At 47.2% G+C, this 17,017-nt stretch overlaps 8 protein-coding genes across 8 annotated transcripts; 3 read left to right on the top strand and 5 right to left on the bottom strand.

Moving 5' to 3' along the window:
* Positions 1–54: 54 nt before the first annotated feature.
* On the bottom strand, positions 55–827 carry DFJ58DRAFT_724969 (uncharacterized protein; the record flags this gene model as incomplete). The annotated part of the gene is made up of 5 exons (XM_041385161.1): positions 55–273; positions 326–535; positions 584–595; positions 658–790; positions 823–827. 5 exons carry the CDS (start codon positions 825–827, stop codon positions 55–57), a joined length of 579 nt encoding a protein of 192 aa, XP_041246790.1.
* A 922-nt stretch (positions 828–1,749) lies between these two features.
* On the top strand, positions 1,750–3,685 carry DFJ58DRAFT_868686 (diacylglycerol acyltransferase-domain-containing protein; the record flags this gene model as incomplete). Its single annotated transcript, XM_041394244.1, has 13 exons — positions 1,750–1,874; positions 1,939–2,043; positions 2,099–2,245; positions 2,299–2,308; positions 2,366–2,436; positions 2,535–2,569; positions 2,616–2,856; positions 2,910–2,942; positions 2,992–3,031; positions 3,086–3,200; positions 3,252–3,296; positions 3,350–3,440; positions 3,498–3,685. The coding sequence occupies 13 exons, from the start codon at positions 1,750–1,752 to the stop codon at positions 3,562–3,564; spliced, it is 1,125 nt and encodes a 374-aa protein (XP_041246789.1). The 3' UTR covers positions 3,565–3,685.
* A 120-nt stretch (positions 3,686–3,805) lies between these two features.
* On the bottom strand, positions 3,806–4,769 carry DFJ58DRAFT_715116 (CAP Gly-rich domain-containing protein; the record flags this gene model as incomplete). The annotated part of the gene is made up of 6 exons (XM_041384091.1): positions 3,806–3,926; positions 3,976–4,070; positions 4,102–4,214; positions 4,274–4,376; positions 4,441–4,590; positions 4,680–4,769. The coding sequence occupies 6 exons, from the start codon at positions 4,767–4,769 to the stop codon at positions 3,806–3,808; spliced, it is 672 nt and encodes a 223-aa protein (XP_041246788.1).
* Positions 4,770–5,390: 621 nt separating this feature from the next.
* Positions 5,391–7,209, bottom strand: DFJ58DRAFT_773677 (Alpha/Beta hydrolase protein). Its single transcript, XM_041389343.1, has 11 exons — positions 7,162–7,209; positions 6,686–7,114; positions 6,585–6,616; positions 6,547–6,550; positions 6,417–6,486; positions 6,250–6,363; positions 6,105–6,190; positions 5,958–6,049; positions 5,740–5,905; positions 5,629–5,685; positions 5,391–5,577 (listed from the first exon to the last, which is right to left on the bottom strand). Exons 2-11 carry the CDS (start codon positions 6,864–6,866, stop codon positions 5,525–5,527), a joined length of 855 nt encoding a protein of 284 aa, XP_041246787.1. The 5' UTR covers positions 6,867–7,114; positions 7,162–7,209; the 3' UTR covers positions 5,391–5,524.
* Positions 7,210–7,290: 81 nt separating this feature from the next.
* Positions 7,291–9,343, bottom strand: DFJ58DRAFT_680797 (uncharacterized protein). Its single transcript, XM_041383207.1, has 3 exons — positions 9,031–9,343; positions 7,559–8,972; positions 7,291–7,506 (listed from the first exon to the last, which is right to left on the bottom strand). The coding sequence occupies exons 1-2, from the start codon at positions 9,289–9,291 to the stop codon at positions 7,605–7,607; spliced, it is 1,629 nt and encodes a 542-aa protein (XP_041246786.1). The 5' UTR covers positions 9,292–9,343; the 3' UTR covers positions 7,291–7,506; positions 7,559–7,604.
* Positions 9,344–9,878: 535 nt separating this feature from the next.
* DFJ58DRAFT_724964 (uncharacterized protein) lies at positions 9,879–11,464 on the bottom strand (the record flags this gene model as incomplete). Its single annotated transcript, XM_041385160.1, has 4 exons — positions 9,879–10,491; positions 10,658–11,128; positions 11,168–11,202; positions 11,258–11,464. The coding sequence occupies 4 exons, from the start codon at positions 11,462–11,464 to the stop codon at positions 9,879–9,881; spliced, it is 1,326 nt and encodes a 441-aa protein (XP_041246785.1).
* A 795-nt stretch (positions 11,465–12,259) lies between these two features.
* On the top strand, positions 12,260–13,417 carry DFJ58DRAFT_773665 (HotDog domain-containing protein; the record flags this gene model as incomplete). Its single annotated transcript, XM_041389342.1, has 6 exons — positions 12,260–12,373; positions 12,438–12,676; positions 12,729–12,751; positions 12,823–12,839; positions 12,892–13,035; positions 13,089–13,417. The coding sequence occupies 6 exons, from the start codon at positions 12,263–12,265 to the stop codon at positions 13,299–13,301; spliced, it is 747 nt and encodes a 248-aa protein (XP_041246784.1). The 3' UTR covers positions 13,302–13,417.
* Positions 13,418–14,120: 703 nt separating this feature from the next.
* On the top strand, positions 14,121–15,234 carry DFJ58DRAFT_912325 (HotDog domain-containing protein). Its single transcript, XM_041395262.1, has 6 exons — positions 14,121–14,157; positions 14,221–14,459; positions 14,509–14,531; positions 14,605–14,621; positions 14,670–14,813; positions 14,867–15,234. Exons 2-6 carry the CDS (start codon positions 14,395–14,397, stop codon positions 15,077–15,079), a joined length of 462 nt encoding a protein of 153 aa, XP_041246783.1. The 5' UTR covers positions 14,121–14,157; positions 14,221–14,394; the 3' UTR covers positions 15,080–15,234.
* The last annotated feature ends 1,783 nt before the right edge of the window (positions 15,235–17,017 follow it).

Raw genomic sequence — 17,017 nt, 5'->3', positions numbered from 1 at the left:
GGAAGTCCTTGCGATCGCTTGAGCCATGTCTTGTAGCAGAAGGCTTCTCGCCGCCTATGCCTGCGGTGGTGGCTCATAAACCCAACCAACAGTCTGCACCATAAACTTGGCGTGTCCACAGCAACTTCCCTCCATCTTCGGCATATCCTGGTCAATAGCATGGGAGATCGTAGCTTTGATGAGGGGTAATAATTCATCGAATGATGGGAGTGTGTGCATGAAAATTTCGAATAAGAGTTCGGCTGGTAAGCGGGAGACAGCCGGTCCAAGTCCCTCGTGTAAAAACCAAGGGTGACAGCGCTCAAATAAGCGCAAAAAGATACACCTTCGCGCAGAGCAAGGCAAAGTTGACGGATGATGGAACAGTGTCGATAACCAGCGCTCCCTCGTGTAAGTTCACGGAGTGGATGATCTTGTCCCGCTTGTCGACGAGGCGCTTGCCATCGGCGATGACGGTGCCAACGCTCCGAGTCTGGTCCGTGCGCATGGTAGGGTGGTCAATATCATTGGAGCGCTGTGTTTCAAGGTCTGGCATCTAGTTATCGTCAATACTGCGGTATCAGATATATCAGAATAAACATACAATTGATTGTGACTGCGTCGGAAGTGATCGATGGTTAATTAACGAGACACAGTTACTTACAACTAGGCACTTACGATGTTTTTGTTGTTCTCCGGCGCTTTCTGACCCAACTTAGTTGGATTGGCGATGTAGAGGAGTGACGCTACGGATAAAAGGTTGACCAGTGTTGAAAGTTGACGTTGAACCACAAATAGGGGTGCATTCAACCTGGTCACAATGAGCGGAGTTTAAACTTGTACCACATGAGTGCTTGGTCTTGAGTGCCAACGACAGTGATAGTCCTCACTTGCTTGAGCCCAATTGTAGCAGAAAGGGTCCTACTGCTAGTCCCTGCGGCGGAAGCTCACAGACGCACAGTTTGCACCACAAACTTTGCATGTCCACACAGCCTCCCTCCATCGTTTGTATATCCAGGTCAATGGCATGGGATATTGTAGCTTATGGTTGCGATAACTTATCGAATGACGGGAGAGTGTAAAATCAAAATGTCGGATGAGAGTTCAGTTAGCGATTTGATGAGCGAGAGACAGCCTGTCCAACTCCTTCGTATAAGCTGACGCTCTGCTCTATGCGCACGACAGAGTGGCCGGTCGACTCGGTATCATTGGAGTATAGTGATTCAAGCTTCAAGCTAATGGTTCAAACGTTCAAGGTCCGGTGTTCTGGTCATCATCAAGATGGCATTAGATAAATTATTTTTGATGTAATTAGTTATTACTCGTCACTCACGTTGTTCGAGCATAGAAAACCTGCTTTCTGACCTAATTACTCGCCATTGAGCGTTACGCACAAACTCAGGTGCTTTGGCAAGTGTGCGGGGACTGAGTACTGAGTGGTTGGCTGCAGGTTGGTGTCTATTGATTCAATTTGATACGATGAGCTGACTTTCCGATGTTAAACGTTAAATAACCATGAAGACCAGTCAGTTTGTCACCATAGAATTTTCACGGCGTGCTCGAGTACCACGATAGCTCGCCCGGGATGAAGGAAGTAGTAGTAATTATAGAGTGAAAAAGCCAAACAGGGTAAATCTGGTCACGTGAACATAGAAGATTGACGGAAGCAGTTGAGCGCATCTCATTTCAAGTCGACTAAAGAACAAGACGCAGATTCAGCTGCCCGCTGAGCGCTGAGGACCGAGCCCAATAAATATTGGACTAGCCGGGATGGACAAAGGCCATGATATGACAGCCCTCTCAAGAACTATTTCCGCATCTTCACTTAGAGGGCGATTGACGAAGTTAACCGGCGCACCATTACGTCCTGTGGCTGCCCTTCATGCTAGCATCAAGTACGTATCAGATAGTTTGTTTATGTCACTAGCTAATTGTTCCACGACTTTCTGTGCTATCCAGCTTTGTGCCAACCAAGATACCGCGGAAGAGGAGACTGCAGATGATGGTCGTTGCCGTGTGGTCGGTGTTGTTAGTGATGTCCTGCTTCGTGTTCCTAATGCTCTGGTACGTGTGGCAATTTCCAATATACCGTTTGCTCGTTAAAACGAACACGCCAAAGCTCCGTACCAGCGCTATGGCCGTTCTTGGTCATGTACCTCATCTGGATTTTCTGCATAGACAAGAGCCCAGCATACGGAAACAGACTCACTCCATGGTTCCGGTCCTTGAAGATCTGGCAGTATTTTGCGGAATATTATCCTGCGTCGTAAGTGTGCTTCTTCGTGTTTTATAGACACGACCGTTTACGTGACTATCTAGGCTTCTAAAGGTGCGGCAGTGATTTGAGCTACTTTGCGCCCGGATATTCAACATTTGCTCAATGCAGGAGTGCGACCTACCCGCTGACCGCCCATACGTGTTCGGGTACCATCCTCATGGTAGTCTCGTTTCCCTTCAGTTCTAAGCATCACTCATTTTGCGATTTAAACAGGCATAATTGGGATGTAAGATACCATCTCTTCTGTACCCTTGCATACTTCTTACCGATCAACCAGGGGCGCACTCGCCACCTTCGCTACCGAAGGCAAGTGTTTCACCTTCCCTACAACATCAATGTCTCAAATATATCCTATCAGCCACCGGCTTCTCCAAAGCTTTTCCTGGCATTAAACCACACTTACTCACCCTCACTAATAACTTTAACATTCCTTTATATCGCGAAGTCATCATGGCTCTTGGGATCAGCAGCGTCTCGCGAGAGTCTTGCTCCAACATTCTCTCCAGCGGCCCAGGTCAGGCAATCACTATCGTAGTCGGAGGCGCTGCTGAGAGTTTGAGCGCAAGACCTGGTACGGCCGATCTAACATTAAAGCGCAGGTAAGCCTCTATACCGGAACATTACGAACTGGCGCTTGACAAATGAACTGTAGATTAGGTTTTATTAAGGTTGCGATCCAGCATGGGTGAGTTGACACAAGGTTTGATAGACAATGTCATCGATACATTTATCAGAGCGGACCTTGTGCCTGTGTTCTCGTTCGGTGAGAATGATGTAAGTGACGCACTCTTTCGTTCCTGTGCATTGTTGACAGCGTTTATTCGTCAGATATATAATCAAATGCCAAACGAGAAGGGCACCACGATATATGCTCTGCAGAAGAAATTCCAGAACATGTTTGGGTTCACCCTTCCGCTTTTCCATGGACGTGGTCTGCTGAATTGTGAGCTACAAGCTTACTCGACTGGTGACCTTTCCTTCATCTATGTTGCAGATAACTTGGGTCTAATGCCGTACCGACGACGGATTGTGTCAGTCAGTGAGTGCTATTTCTAACATGAGAGCTTGTCAGGTGTTCTGACCTCTGAACAGTCGGCCGACCGATCCATGTTCAACGCTGCGAAAAACCGTCGTTGGAGGAGGTCGAAAGAGTGCAACGGATGTATATCGAGGAATTGACTAGGTGGGTATTCTATAACCCCATCGTTGTCCGTGTCGAGCTTAGTTGTGGTCAATGCAGGATATGGAACTCTTACAAAGATGAATTTGCAAAGACACGCTTGAGGGAGCTCAGTATTGTTGATTAAGTGGACGGATAAAATTGGGTTCTACCGACGTGATGACCGGCTAGCTACGTCGAACAGTAATTGTATTGTTAGGTAAATATAGTCCCATGAACCAGGGTCAGTGCGCTTTACTGCCAAGGCTGTCCGGTTCGAGGCATCGGGGTAGGGATAAGGTTTGAATATACATTGAGGTCCTCATCCTGAGTCTCTAACAACCGTGAATCCTCGGCGGATATATTTCAACGAGTACGTCGACACCCCATCAAATTTCTTCGTCATCAAAATCGATCTCTTCCACAGGGAAGTCACCGACTGTGACTTTTGCAGGGCGTACGAACACTCCGTAGTTCGGGCGACATGTAAAATACTGCACTCCTTTTAAACTAGATACCCAAATGAGCATCGTCAAATAATACGAGGGTTCGAACTCACGAGCCATCATTCTTGCCCATCGGCTCATCATACTCGATACCGACCCAAAGCCCAGCAGCAAACTCAGTATGACCAACAAACCGAACTGCACCGCGCTTTTTCAAGCCCGGCTCTGTTGATTTCCACTTCGCAGCGTGATCCGATGGGGATGTTTACCGCAGGTTCAGGAGGAGTAGGTTCTGTTGAAGGGGGCGCGAAGCGCCCTACTTTATGTCTTTGCTTGTAAGCTAGCACGGAGTCTTTGGAATAAAGAGAATCAGAGCTAGTGGTAAAGAATAAGGGATGACTGATTAATCACCGGTTCGTTGTGCGTATGCGTCGTCGCTGATCTCGAACTTCTCTACCTGCGATACATCGGAGAGCTGACCCGTAAACGACGTCGAAGGGTTCGTATCTGCTACCTACAACAAACGATGCCAACATATGCATGAACGACTGCTTTGTCAAAATTCGAATGGAAAATACCTTGATCGTCTGGAAATCCCGAACGCTGTAGTACCCAAGCGGCTTAGCATCATCATCCAGCTGTGCGACGACCTGCGAATCGGCATCGCCATTGTGCAGCGATATATTCTGATTCTGAACGGGGATGCCTGTGATGAGCTCTAGTTTCGCCTGATCATTAGATTGTGTGCACGAATCACGACGATATGGGTTGTCATTTAGTGTCCTGTAAGACGTGCATGGTAGATGGACTACGCAACCTTGAGCTGCTCGATGGTAACGTGGAGGTCGAAACGACGCTCGGAACGGGTGTCTGGGGATACGACGAATAATTTGACGATGGATGTCATTTTGGATCGAGGAATTCCTGTAGATAACTCGAGTCAAGCTTAAACTGTTCAAAGAAGGGCCAATCACAAGGCACGTGATTCAGATCGTGACATGAACTTCAGCACGACTCGATTCAAAAACTCGTCAAAAATTCCTTGGGTAGTTTTTTACGGAGCCCTATCCCGTTGCAACATCCTGCCAAGTTAGGTCTGAAACTGCCTGGCTGTGCTAGTAGTAAATATACAGATTATCATGAGTGCTGACTATGAGATCCTGTCTTGGTATCTCCGCCTAGAGATGACGTAGCCTCATGAGAAGCTGAAGGCATTTTTTGCACAATCGAACTGTCCCCTGGAATCCTCGATTTTCGGCGGTAGGGTGACAACAGCTTTAAAGAGCGTTATACGCGGAACAAGTGTATTACATCGCTCTCGCTCCATTTTTTGACGTAGTAGTTTTCACGAACGAGAGCAGTAGCAAACGTTACGTCCAGTACTATTAATATTCAGGTAATCGCACAGTCAGTTGTGTATTATTATATGCGTACTTTCCGGAAGCCCTCCCTTGACATGGTGTGGAAACGGCTCATTTCGTTCTGGTCGAATTGCTAATTGCATGGTGACAGATCAGATCGCATCGAATGCAGTTTCAATATATATAATATATATTGCATCCTAATAAATCAATCGAGTCCGAACACCAGAGAAAAGTACAATACGGAGAATCCAAGTGATATAAAAATAGAAGGGATGTCTCCAGGTGAAGTCGTACCAGTTCAGCATCCCATCTCGACACCATTGTATGGCCCATCGTGGTCAGACTCGTCACCTGTACGACCTATTAGCAACACGAAAAATCAGTATTGCAATCAATACGTACCATCCCAGATCTCGGGGACATCACCAACAATGCACTGAGTGCTCGGGTTGTCTTGCCCTAATGCCAAATATTCAGCACCCCATCATCAAATGATATAATGCATGAACTAACCGGGGCAGGCAGCCCATTCACCGGAGTCCTCAATGTGCACCTCACCTGCGGGGTGCACAAAGCCCAAGAACATACCGGGGCAGATGGGTATTGGGTCCTCTTCATTATTAATGTGCGTGAGATGGAGGTTTGCGTCGACATAATTAGCAAATGCTTGATTCCCAACCTATTTGGAAAGAAATTAGCTGAGCGGCGGCAAGACCTGGGGCGTATCGTACACGAGGAAGGCCATAACCAATGGTGGTGAAAGTCGTTCCCGCAGGAAGCCAGAGGGGAAGATATACAGAATCAAGTAAGGTGATCGCAGCACCTGTGAATATTTTCATAAATGCAACGTCTAATCCAGCACGAGAAATATACCATACCAAGAGAGTGACCAACCATAGTGACGGACGTGGTGCTGTAGGTGGACATGGCGGATTCGACGGCGGCAAGGACATCGGTGGCAGTACTTTGTGAAATCATGAACTCAGTGCTGGTACAGTCAATCATGCAGAATTATGTGCACACCTGGCCTGAGCATCCCCGAAGCCGTTGTGAACTTCAATATCCGAGCTGATACCCGGGAACAATGTCGAATCCAGAGTGGTCAAAAAGAAATCGGCATCGGTGATGAGAGGCATACTGGCGAACGTGCATCAGCACCGAGTCTCTGGGAGCTAGATTAGGTAGCTCACATTTCAGAGGGGTTCGTGCCTTGGTGAGAGACGATCACCGTATCCAAATTTGGGTCATATCCGACGAACCCTGTTGGTTTCGGTCATCGAGATCACATCTCAACACGACATTCAGCTCAACAACACTCACAGTACTGAACCGAGTCACCGTTACCCTCCGGAGGCAACCGGTTTGAATTCCGGATTGGCGTCACAGTTAGCTGTTCAAACATCACCCATCAGACTCATCAGAGAGTGACATATTTAAGTAGGCGCGTGTGATCACTCACTGCCACAGTCCCATGCGAGCGTCTGCGTGTTCGTACAGTACCCTGCACTAGCGTAATAGGTGTACGAGGTAAATTGGTCAATCTGTGACGTTGTCAGAGCTGTAATACTCTGTCGCGTGTTGATAGATGGAAATGCCTGAACGGCGGCGGCGACCAGGAGGACAGCGACAATAGATGCCATGGCAGCTTTGGCTCGACTTGAACAGGTTGGCCTGGTGTTGGAATACTAGCACGGCTTCTCTGCTTAAATACATATGGCATGCCGTCCAGAAATAGAGTCCCGTGAGCACCAGGCCCCTGTACCATATGAATGTTTTATCTTGAACGTTGGACGGCGTAGTGACTAGGCGATGCGACCACGCGTGTTCAAACGCGTATGACTTCAATGCGGTGAAATCCATGATATTTTGATGGATTGCACCCGACGATCTACAGAGGTTGTCACAGGTAGCCGATGCCAACGAATTGTTGCTTACCTGGCACTCGCCGTCACGATGATGCATGTAGCTCACCACAGCTTGGCATCTAAAGAGTACAAGGATCGTGGAAAAGTACTGCCTCAGGTGAGTATGCAGATCTGTAGCTCCCTCAAACGAAGCGTAAATCACAAAATAGGAATAGATTGATCCAGAAGCAACGTGTGCACTGAAATAGGACGGTTACGGATATAGCCCCAGTACGTTGAAGAGGTGATCACATAGTGTCCAATCAAAAGGTGCGATGTGGACCGGGTAAATTACAATAAAAACAGCTGCCAGCATGAGAACCAGTAATTACACACGTGCGTGCGTGCATGCGCTAAAGAACCGACGCGCTCGGCACTTATGCCACAGTCAGAATATCCTCTAGTCGCCACTGCCACGTATCACATACCTTGACTTCATAGATATTCCACAATCTTTGTTAATATAAAGTTTCTTCAAGCAAGATACAGCTCCTCAAGAAAGAAGGCCTTCCTTCTTGGTCCTACAGGAAGGTGCTCCTGGGCGCGAACTTTAGAGAATGCAGGTAAAAGCCTTTCTACTTCTTTCCACTTTTCTTCATGCTCCTTCGCAGCAGGTATTGGTCTCCGCCTGCCCCCCAGATGATTAAACGCGTCAACTGATAGTAAACGTGGGAAAACATCCGACAGGAACGCAGCAACTGCGAGCGGGTCACCGACTCTCGAGTCTCCTACGTTTAGACTCGTGACTTTGGAGCTTCGAACTCCGCCCCCAGGCCTCTGGGATGTGATACCTGTTGTTACGGCATTCATCACGAGGCCGATGCTTTCTAGCTGAGGACAGAGTCGCACTAAAGACAGCAGACCATTCAGAGTGACATCACTCTGTTGTCTCCAACCCCAGTGGGTTCCCAGCGCAATACTTTGCATATTGGGCCAACAAATGGCCAGCTGTGTTAAGGTAGTATCGTCCAACGAATATGTACATGCAGTAGCGAGATCCAGTGTTGTGAGTCCACGAAAGCGGGACAAGAGCCGAAGCGTATCAGGGGTGAGCGTGAATTGATCAGGGAATTCTGCGCCAGCGTCAGCGTAGTCTTCAATTTCCAGAATTTCTAGCCTTCTTGGCATGCACCGATCCAAGAGGATTGTTATCCATTCCTGTATACCCACTGCAGTTGTTCCGTTTGGTAGATAACACTTCACTTCGCGGAGATGAGCAGATTTGACTTGCCGCATGAAAGCTGTGACAAGGTTGATGTTGTACGCGCGAAGCACGAGTCGGCGCAGTGTAGAAAACCCAGGATTCTCGACAAGTGACTTTATGTCATGCAACTTGTGGAGACAGATATCCATACTTGCAAGATGAGTCAGCCGACCAAGTGATTGTATAGTAGCATCCGCAAGGGGCCCGGAGGTCACGTACGCAAGATTTGGCCACTTGTCGAACATGTCGGGGAGGTGAAGAAAGGGCCATTTGGGAAGATGCATGATCCTTAGGGACGGGCAGGCATCGTTAATGGAAGGGATTATGACAGAATAGACTGAATCAGTTATAGACGACATATCAAGGAATTCGAGAGCAGGAGTCAGTATTAGGCGAAAAAATCGGATGGAATCTTTCCGTGAGTCAGTCCACCTGATCTTCCTCAGGTGAGGGAAGACGGTGGAGGAAGGTGGAGGGGATGATAGTGCACGCAAGATATCTGTGCCAATATCATGTGAGGGCGAGTTGAGGACGGGATGTTTGTCTCTTCTTGAAACATAATAACCACAAGTGAGTACAAGGTGCGAGTGCGAAAGGAATATATCCCAGTCTGTAGATGACATCTCTCTTTCGAGGGCCTGCGGGCGCCGATACTCAGATGACGCCCAGTGAGATCAGTGAACTTTGAAGGCTCACCAAAGTCGGGAGATCATCCTGGGATTTTCCTTTACTCTTGATAGTCTTGACACAAGGAATACATCTGATTAAAGGGACTAAAGTTCCCAGGTGCGCCCACAGGACTTTCATGGCAGGCTCCCGAAATGCGCGGCAGGTGCGACAGAGGGCAGCCAAAGTCCTAGCTGCCTCCTCTTCGTCGCGCTCGTTGACTTCTGCGAAGATATTGATCAAGATCTCTGAAACCAGTAGACATGGATGCATTGTAGTTGATGGTACCATCAATGTTGTCGGACGGAATCAGATTTGAGTCAGTACTTTTGTCTTGGTCACGGTATGTCCGAACACTACCGTTTACATAAATGGATTACAGCACTATATGACAACCTCGTGTTGATTAGTCAGCAACCATTTCTTCTGCGAAGCGTACCAGGCTTTTTATTTTTGAGCCGCCACTAGCAGCGGTAAGTCTTTGAGATTCTTCATGTACATCATGTCGACGTCATAGGGAAGTCCATTGAGATCGTATCTAATTAGGTCAGGTACGTGGGAACTACAGGTGAGGACAGTTGATCCTTTCCCCCCGAATATATTTTAGTCTACTTTCTCTCGGGCCAAGTCTACTTTCTCGTGTAAACACTTTGCAAGAGCCACATCGAAATTCAAGCAATACAACAAGAGCTGCGTGTCTCGCCGGCATGCGTACCGTGTCTTGCTCGGATTCGACAATAAGAATATGATGTTCATCGTCAAGCCACAAGGCCAGGCCCCATATACGTCTATGTAAAAGGGTGGCAGACGTAAACGTCACTGCTCCGTGAACTGTGTTACTTGCAAGCTATAACAGGTCTAGTGAGGCTCTACTACTTTCAGTCTCTGAAGTACTCGTCCGATCCCAAACCTACTGCTTCTTGCCTCCTCAAGTTGACAAGCAGAGGGTGCAACATGGAAACCTCCTCCCACCTCTCCCGATACAACATCCGAGTATTGAACGTCTCATATACGTCACACCCGATCTCGTAGCCCGTTATCTCAGCGTTAGGTACAATGTCTGACAAGAACGCTGCAACGGACAATGGGCCCGTGACCTTAGAATCAGCCACTCGGAGGATTTCTAGACCGTTTCTACGGGTCCCTCCTCCAGGTCGTCGATGGTCGATATCCGGTGCCCAGGCGTTCATAGCAAGACCAACTACCGATAACACTGGGCAGCGCCGCAACAACTTTGCAAAACCCTGCAGAGTAATTTTGCTTGGTTGCCGCCAGCCATTCTCGGTCCCCAGTTCAAGTGTACGCAATTTCAGCCACGTGCCGGCCAGCTGCGCAAGCTCCTTGTCGTTGAGGGAAAAGGTGCAAGTTGTGTCGAGACGCAGTGCCTCCAAATGACGCAGGGAGAAGAGCGTGTTCAGGATATCAAACGTGATGATATAGCCAACAGGGAATTTCGGCGGGGATACCTGCAATTCTTTCATCCGGAGATCCCTGAGATTTGGACAGTGACGTGAGATTAGGCAGAAAACAGTGATGGAGCTCAGCATCTGTTAAGCCCGTTTCCGTCGAATGAATATAGAGGGAGCGTAGCGATGGTAGCTCTGAGATTTCAAGGATAGGGATGCAGTGGAAAGTGCGAGCCGCGGTGATGTCGAACCCCTGAAGAGTGGTAAACACTGGTTGGCCGGCCAGTTTCATGAGGGCACCGTAGTCGTTCTTCTCGTCAACTTGAATAGTGAGATGTGTAAGCTTAGAAGATGTTGCGAGATTATAGAGCGTTGCATCGTTGATTAGACCGCAGACAAGGTTCTTTAAGTTGCGCCAGTTTTGGAACACGTCAGGATGTATGTGCCTCATGCTATATTTTGCGGGGAAACATGCGATGCGAAGAGAGTTGGTAGAGGTGATGTGGGGGACAACGGGCGGAAGAAGCATTGGATCCATATCATGCAAAATTAGCCATTCCAGTCTGGGGTTGACCAGGGAGCATAGGAGTGGTAAAGCATCTGCAGAATTATGTGACCACCAAAGCCGTTTGAGATGAGTAAACATTGGGGGTGCGAAGGATGAAGCAGCTAGTGCATGTAGAATGGTCTTGTCGATGACTACTTCTTCTTGGTCATTGACCCTGAGTGAATGAACTCTTTTGGCGTAATATTGCATTCACTGCCAGTCTGAAAGGCATAACTCTTTGAACGTAGTCTACATATATGTGATTTCAATATACTGTCGCGAACTGTTGTGGGTCGGAACTCACAATCTTGTTTCCGATGGTAACGATTGCAGGGACACAAAACATCAATGGACGAAGACTCTCCAGCGATTTGTAAAGTACGTTAAGAGCAGGTTCATGGAAGAGACGACAAGTTCTACAGAGAGCCGCGAGGGATCCATGATGCCCAGTCGCAAGAACTCGTTTGCAAACAGCATCAAACAGCTCTGCAATCTGAAGACATCTGTGCATTGCGTCGTCTATGTCGTCCGAAGGCTACTGCTAAAAGCTATTGTCAATGACCTTTCATAAATGGGAAGTAGGACTGTATTACCGGTGTTGTGAGGATTGGTTAGACAAGGGCTTGGATGAAGAGCACAGGACACGGGCTTTTAACTTGATTCAATGCGCAGATTTGTACAGCGTTATCGATTAAAGTATCGTTATCGCGCATCGCATGATATCTGGCCAATAAATGTTTTCGAGAAGCTCGCCGATCTATTGCAGCCCTTACATGAAGAACTGTAGTACACAGGAATGAATATCTGCAACTCGGACAGGAAAATGCAAGAACAATTGCCAGAAGAGCTCTATGATCCATGATAACAAAAAGCTCACCAATTCGACGCACTGGAGCAATTGGAAATTAGCATCTGAACGTAAAGATATCGATGGGCGCGATACCGATCAGCTGGTCAAAAAATGGTAGGCTACAGAATAAATAAGTACAATGAGTTCAGGCGCAGAGTTTATCACTCGAAGTTCGGACACATACTAGATCATCCGAGTCATAGTGGAGTCATGACCGAGGCCAGCCTGAGTGTGAAGCTTGAGACTGACCCCCGAAAACTGCAGAAAATTCCACAGAAAGGAATGATATGACGCCCCGGAAACAACAACTATTGATCAGCAGAAATCCGTATGATTCGAAGAATCTAATTGACAAAGTGAATATGGACTGGTGCGTAAATGCGATCCGTTCGAAAAGGAAATTTGTTTGTATTTCTTCTTACACTGATTCGGTGCTGGCATTACATAATGCTACAGGTCATGTTCTCTTCGAAACGACTTGGGGTATTGGCACATGCACGCGTTCTACTGCGCTCTAGACGACCGTGTTCTTTACCTCAGATAGCGTCATTGAGCGGCTCATCAATCAAGGTGATTTAAACAGTATGCTACTGATGGTTATCCTCGTGGGAGTCTGAAATTCTACTTCCTGTAGTCCCTTCAAGATGCTTTCCGAGACCCATCTTCGCCATTTCACATCGCTCCAGGACAGGCAGGTCCTGAATCCCCGGACTCTCCTCCCTCACTCCCAGACCCTACTCCATCTCAGTCCAGCCACCCCAACGCAGTTGGCTCGCTGGCAGAGAACGCCAGAGCTAAGCTGATTTCTATGGGTTATGATGAAGGGTCATTATGGGAGCAGAGTATCGTATGGGGGCACCATGATTCATTTCGGTAGGCACCTCATAGACGTCGAAGGACAGGCTCATTATCTTTCTTACTACAGACACGTTAACAATGCACACTACCGTAAGGGTTCCAATTTTCTTTGAACAGGAGCAACGAGGGTCGCTCACGAATCTGCCACTGTCAATATGCAGTACGATTCATCGAATCGGTCGGCATGTTGAAGTTGTTGCCAAAGTCCGTATGTACTGAAGCTTGGCTAGGGTCGCATGGTGTGGCTCATGGCCCTCGGAAAAGTTCTTGGGGGTGAAGAACGCGTCGAGGCAATGCTCGCGGGTCAGGGCGTCTCACTCATACTCAAATCAGCAAACATCAATTTTAGAAGACCGGTAACGTTTCCTGACACAGTGAGATTTCCTTGTAACATTTGTTTAGTGATGTCTTTCATAACTATGAGTAGCTTTTGATTGGCCACAGACCGATCACCTCTTCGAGCCGCACGCAGTTCACTCTGAACGCTGTGCTTTATTCGTATGCACAGCAAGCGATCGTTGCGGACTCGGATAGCGTGCTTGTTTGGTACGACTACGACAACCTGAGGAAATGCGACCCTGGGGATGACACATGGCGCATTATGAAGGCTGCCTCGCATGATGGTCAAGTGGAGGGCTGATTTTTATATGCTTCGACTGAGCTCGGACTTGGTAGATGTATGGTAGATTGGTTACTCTTGAATATTGGATAATAGAGCGGCAACAACCGGTAATCAATGTACAGCGTTAGCATAGATGTGCCTGCTGCCTCTTGCGGACTGAACTTGGTGGCCTCAACGATCCTGCTGACTAATGGGTTGGGTTGTTTGCCTGGTGCCACCCTTCGATGGGTCCGCAGACCGTCTCACCCCAAATCAGACCTTCAATCCAGTCTGAACGCCCCAACGTGTCCGGCGTGAATCGTGTGCCAATTACATGGGCCTGCATTATAACTGGCTACAACACCGGTCTCATACGTGTCTCCTTCTGCCAATGCCATCTCATTGCTGCTTACTCAGTGAACCAGGCTTTCCAGAGAGCAACTTGACAGTGCCGAAAATGTGTTCAACTTCTCATGCGGCCACGGTCGTATAAAGCGAGTTTTAAACACGCATACGCGTAAATCAGAGAATGCGGATGCGCTGAACAGGTCAGGCAATAGGTTTATCATACACAATAAAAATGCATTACTGATATGACACATGGATTGACGGTTTGTGTGCACGAAGTGCGCTGGAGATTATGGGATCCCTTAAATATTGAATGAAAAGCAAGTACTTAGCCGTCTTTGCAATTGCCACGTCAGTAGTAGTAGGGCCAGCTAAGCTGGCACTACATCTTATATTTCTTCCTGCAGTGGTTCCACATAGCTCCGAGTTTAATGTTATGTTCTCATCGAAGCCACTTGGAGCATTGGCACATGCACGCGTTCTACTGCGCTCTAGACGACCGCGTTTTTTACATCACACAGCGTCATTGAGTGGCTCATCGATCAAGGTGATTTCAATGTGCTTCCGATGGTTATCCTCGAGCGAGAGTTTGAGATTCTACTCGCTGTAGTCCCTTCAAGATGCTTTCCGGGACCCATCTTCGCCATTTCACATTGAACCAAGGCAGACAGCGCCTGAATCCTCGGACGCTCCTCCCTCGCACCCGGATCCTACACCATTTCAGATCAGCCATCCTACTGGAGGTGGCTCCCTGGCAGAGAACGCCAGAACTAAGCTGATTTCTATGGGTTGTGATGCGGGGTCATTATGGGAGCAGAGCATTGAATGGGGACATCAAGATTCATTTCGGTAGGCACCTCATGAAAGGGTTGAAGGACGGGCTCATCATCTTTTTTAGACATGTTAACAATGCACAATACCGTAAGTGATTGAATCTTCTTTGACAGAAACGAGAGTCGCTCACGAATCTGCCACTGTCGATATCGATATGCAGTGCGATTCATCGAATCGGTTAGCGTGTTATGTTGTCAAAGTCCACCCACACTGAAGCATGGTTAGGGTCTCATGGTGTGGCTCATGGCCTTCGGAAAAGTTCTTGGGGGTGAAAACCGCGCCAAGGCAATGCTCGCGGGTCAGGGTGTCTCGCTCATACTCAAATCGACGAACGTCAATTTCAGACGACCGGTAACATTTCCTGACACAGTGAGATTTCCTTGCATCATTTCTTTAGTGACGTATTTCATAACCACGAGTAGCTTTTGATTGGTCAAAGGCCGACTATCTCTTCGAGCCGCACGCAGTTCACTCTGAATGCCGTGCTCTATTCGTATTCACAACAAGCGATCGTTGCGGACTCGGTTGGCGTGCTTGTTTGGTACGACTACGACAACCTGAGGAAATGCGACCCTGGGGATGACATATGGCGCATTCTGAAGGCTGCCTCGCATGATAGTCAAGGGGAAAACTGACCTCCGTATGTTCTGACTGAGCTAGGATCTAGTATATGTATGCTAGAGATTATCACCTTGAATACTTGGCACTGGAGCAAGAGCGACTGGCCTGCCTCTGGCAGACTGAAACTGGTGTGGCCTCGTCTTGTACGATATCTAGGAGAGTATTGTACTATTCTGAACAGCCATCGTCAGGCTCTAAGCTTCAGCCAACAACTTGCTATTCGATATTCATGGCGTATCCGGATGACAAAATATTTTGATATATGTACAGTACTATCCAACCTTTGAGCTTTGCTTTGGACACCAGCGGACGAGTGAACAGTGGTTATGAACATTGTACGGAGACAACACGGAGACCACCATTATCGACCGTCCAACTCGGGTCCGAGTCCTTAGCTAATCTTTACGCAACGCTATCGGTGCCAGTACTTGGTTTCCACCAAAAGACACATCGGGGTTATCAATATTTAGGAGAGGTTTATATGTTGTACAAGATGTGAAGAAAATATTTGAAATTTAAACTAACATAAAATTGGGTACACAACTTCAAAATTTGGTGGTGTTTTGCACGTAATCCAACATATCAAGTATCCGCAACCATATTCCCACGGACAATATGTCAACAAATATTACAAATATAATCAGATTTCATATGCCTGCTGTAATTTTAAGTTTTATCTTCACGTAAAACATCGGACAAAACTTGAAATTTAGACATTGTCCTGTCTAAACTTGAAATTTAGACATTGTCCTGTCTAAACTTGAAGTTTAGACACTGTCCCCCCATTTAAACTTGAAGTTTAGATGAGATAACATCTAAATTTCAAATTTTGCCTGAAGTTTTATGTGAAGATAAAACTTTAAATTAAAGCGGCCATATGGAGTCTGATTATATTTGTTATATTTGCTGACATATTGTCCGTGGGAATATGGTTGCGGATACTTGATATGTTGGATTACGTGCAAAACACCACCAAATTTTGAAGTTGTGTACCCAATTTTATGTTGGTTTAAATTTCAAATATTTTCTTCACATCTTGTACAACATATAAACCTCTCCTAAATATTGATAACCCCGATGTGAGAACATCTATCTACATGTATTAGAGGCTGTTCGGCAACCAGATGTTGCCTAACATTTGCCAAATGTCATCTCGGCTTGGATTTTGCCAAAGTTCGGAGCTTGGATCATAGGCCCAATTCGGACTAACCCTAGCACGCTGATATGGGCTGTAGGGTATAATACGCTGTCCTTACATTTGTACTCTATGCGTCCCTACACCAATGGATCCTCAATCGGGACTCCAGCGTTTCATGCCCCAACATCCAGAAGTTCAACGCCGCCTCATCTGACACTCAATCCTTCTAGTCAGCATTTTAATCAGCGCTACAGCCAATATACTAGAGTCGGTGTATGCCAAAGATCCAGAACCGTATCACACATCTGCTCTCTCTGGTGAAGCCTGGGTGATAGAGCTGTTGACTGGCCACCCAGAACGGATTCGTTGTGAACGTGGCATGCATGCACATGCTTTTGAACAGCTTATATCTGAGCTTCGTACCCTTGGCTATACCAACTCCAAATTTGTTTCGCTCGAGGAACAACTCGCGATTTTTCTATATACGTCTGTCACAGGACTGTGTGTCAGGCACGTCGGCGAACGATTTCAACGCTCCAATGAAACAATTTCTCGGTAAGTACGCACTAATAGTTATTTTTTGTGGATGTCTCAATGTATAACCTATGTACTAGTTATTTTCGCAAGATGGTCAAGATATTCTCATCTTCCCCCTTCTACACAAACTATATTCACTTGCCGGATGACTCCGTTCCTGATAGAATTCGCTCTGACCCTAAGTTTTGGCCGTTTTTTCCAAGATACCATTGGGGCCATTGATGGTAGCCACATTCATGCTTCGCCTTGCGCATTCGAACGAGGTCCCTACCGCAAT

Source organism: Suillus subalutaceus (genome assembly GCF_016647625.1).
Source record: "Suillus subalutaceus strain FC151 chromosome Unknown DFJ58scaffold_23, whole genome shotgun sequence".
Lineage (NCBI taxonomy): Eukaryota > Fungi > Basidiomycota > Agaricomycetes > Boletales > Suillaceae > Suillus > Suillus subalutaceus.
This window is presented reverse-complemented; position numbering and strand designations above follow the sequence as displayed.

Coding starts and splice junctions, on each gene's coding strand:
- DFJ58DRAFT_773677 (XM_041389343.1), bottom strand. CDS start 6,866: ATGGCATCTATTGTCGCTGTCCTCCTGGTCGCCGCCGCCGTTCAGGCA. Junction 6,617..6,685: donor GCTCGCATGGGACTGTGGCA/GTGAGTGATCAC, acceptor ATGTTTGAACAG/CTAACTGTGACGCCAATCCG. Junction 6,364..6,416: donor GGCACGAACCCCTCTGAAAT/GTGAGCTACCTA, acceptor CACGTTCGCCAG/TATGCCTCTCATCACCGATG.
- DFJ58DRAFT_680797 (XM_041383207.1), bottom strand. CDS start 9,291: ATGGTACCATCAACTACAATGCATCCATGTCTACTGGTTTCAGAGATC. Junction 8,973..9,030: donor AGGATGATCTCCCGACTTTG/GTGAGCCTTCAA, acceptor CGGCGCCCGCAG/GCCCTCGAAAGAGAGATGTC.
- DFJ58DRAFT_912325 (XM_041395262.1), top strand. CDS start 14,395: ATGGGTTGTGATGCGGGGTCATTATGGGAGCAGAGCATTGAATGGGGA. Junction 14,460..14,508: donor GGACATCAAGATTCATTTCG/GTAGGCACCTCA, acceptor CATCTTTTTTAG/ACATGTTAACAATGCACAAT. Junction 14,814..14,866: donor CGGTAACATTTCCTGACACA/GTGAGATTTCCT, acceptor AACCACGAGTAG/CTTTTGATTGGTCAAAGGCC.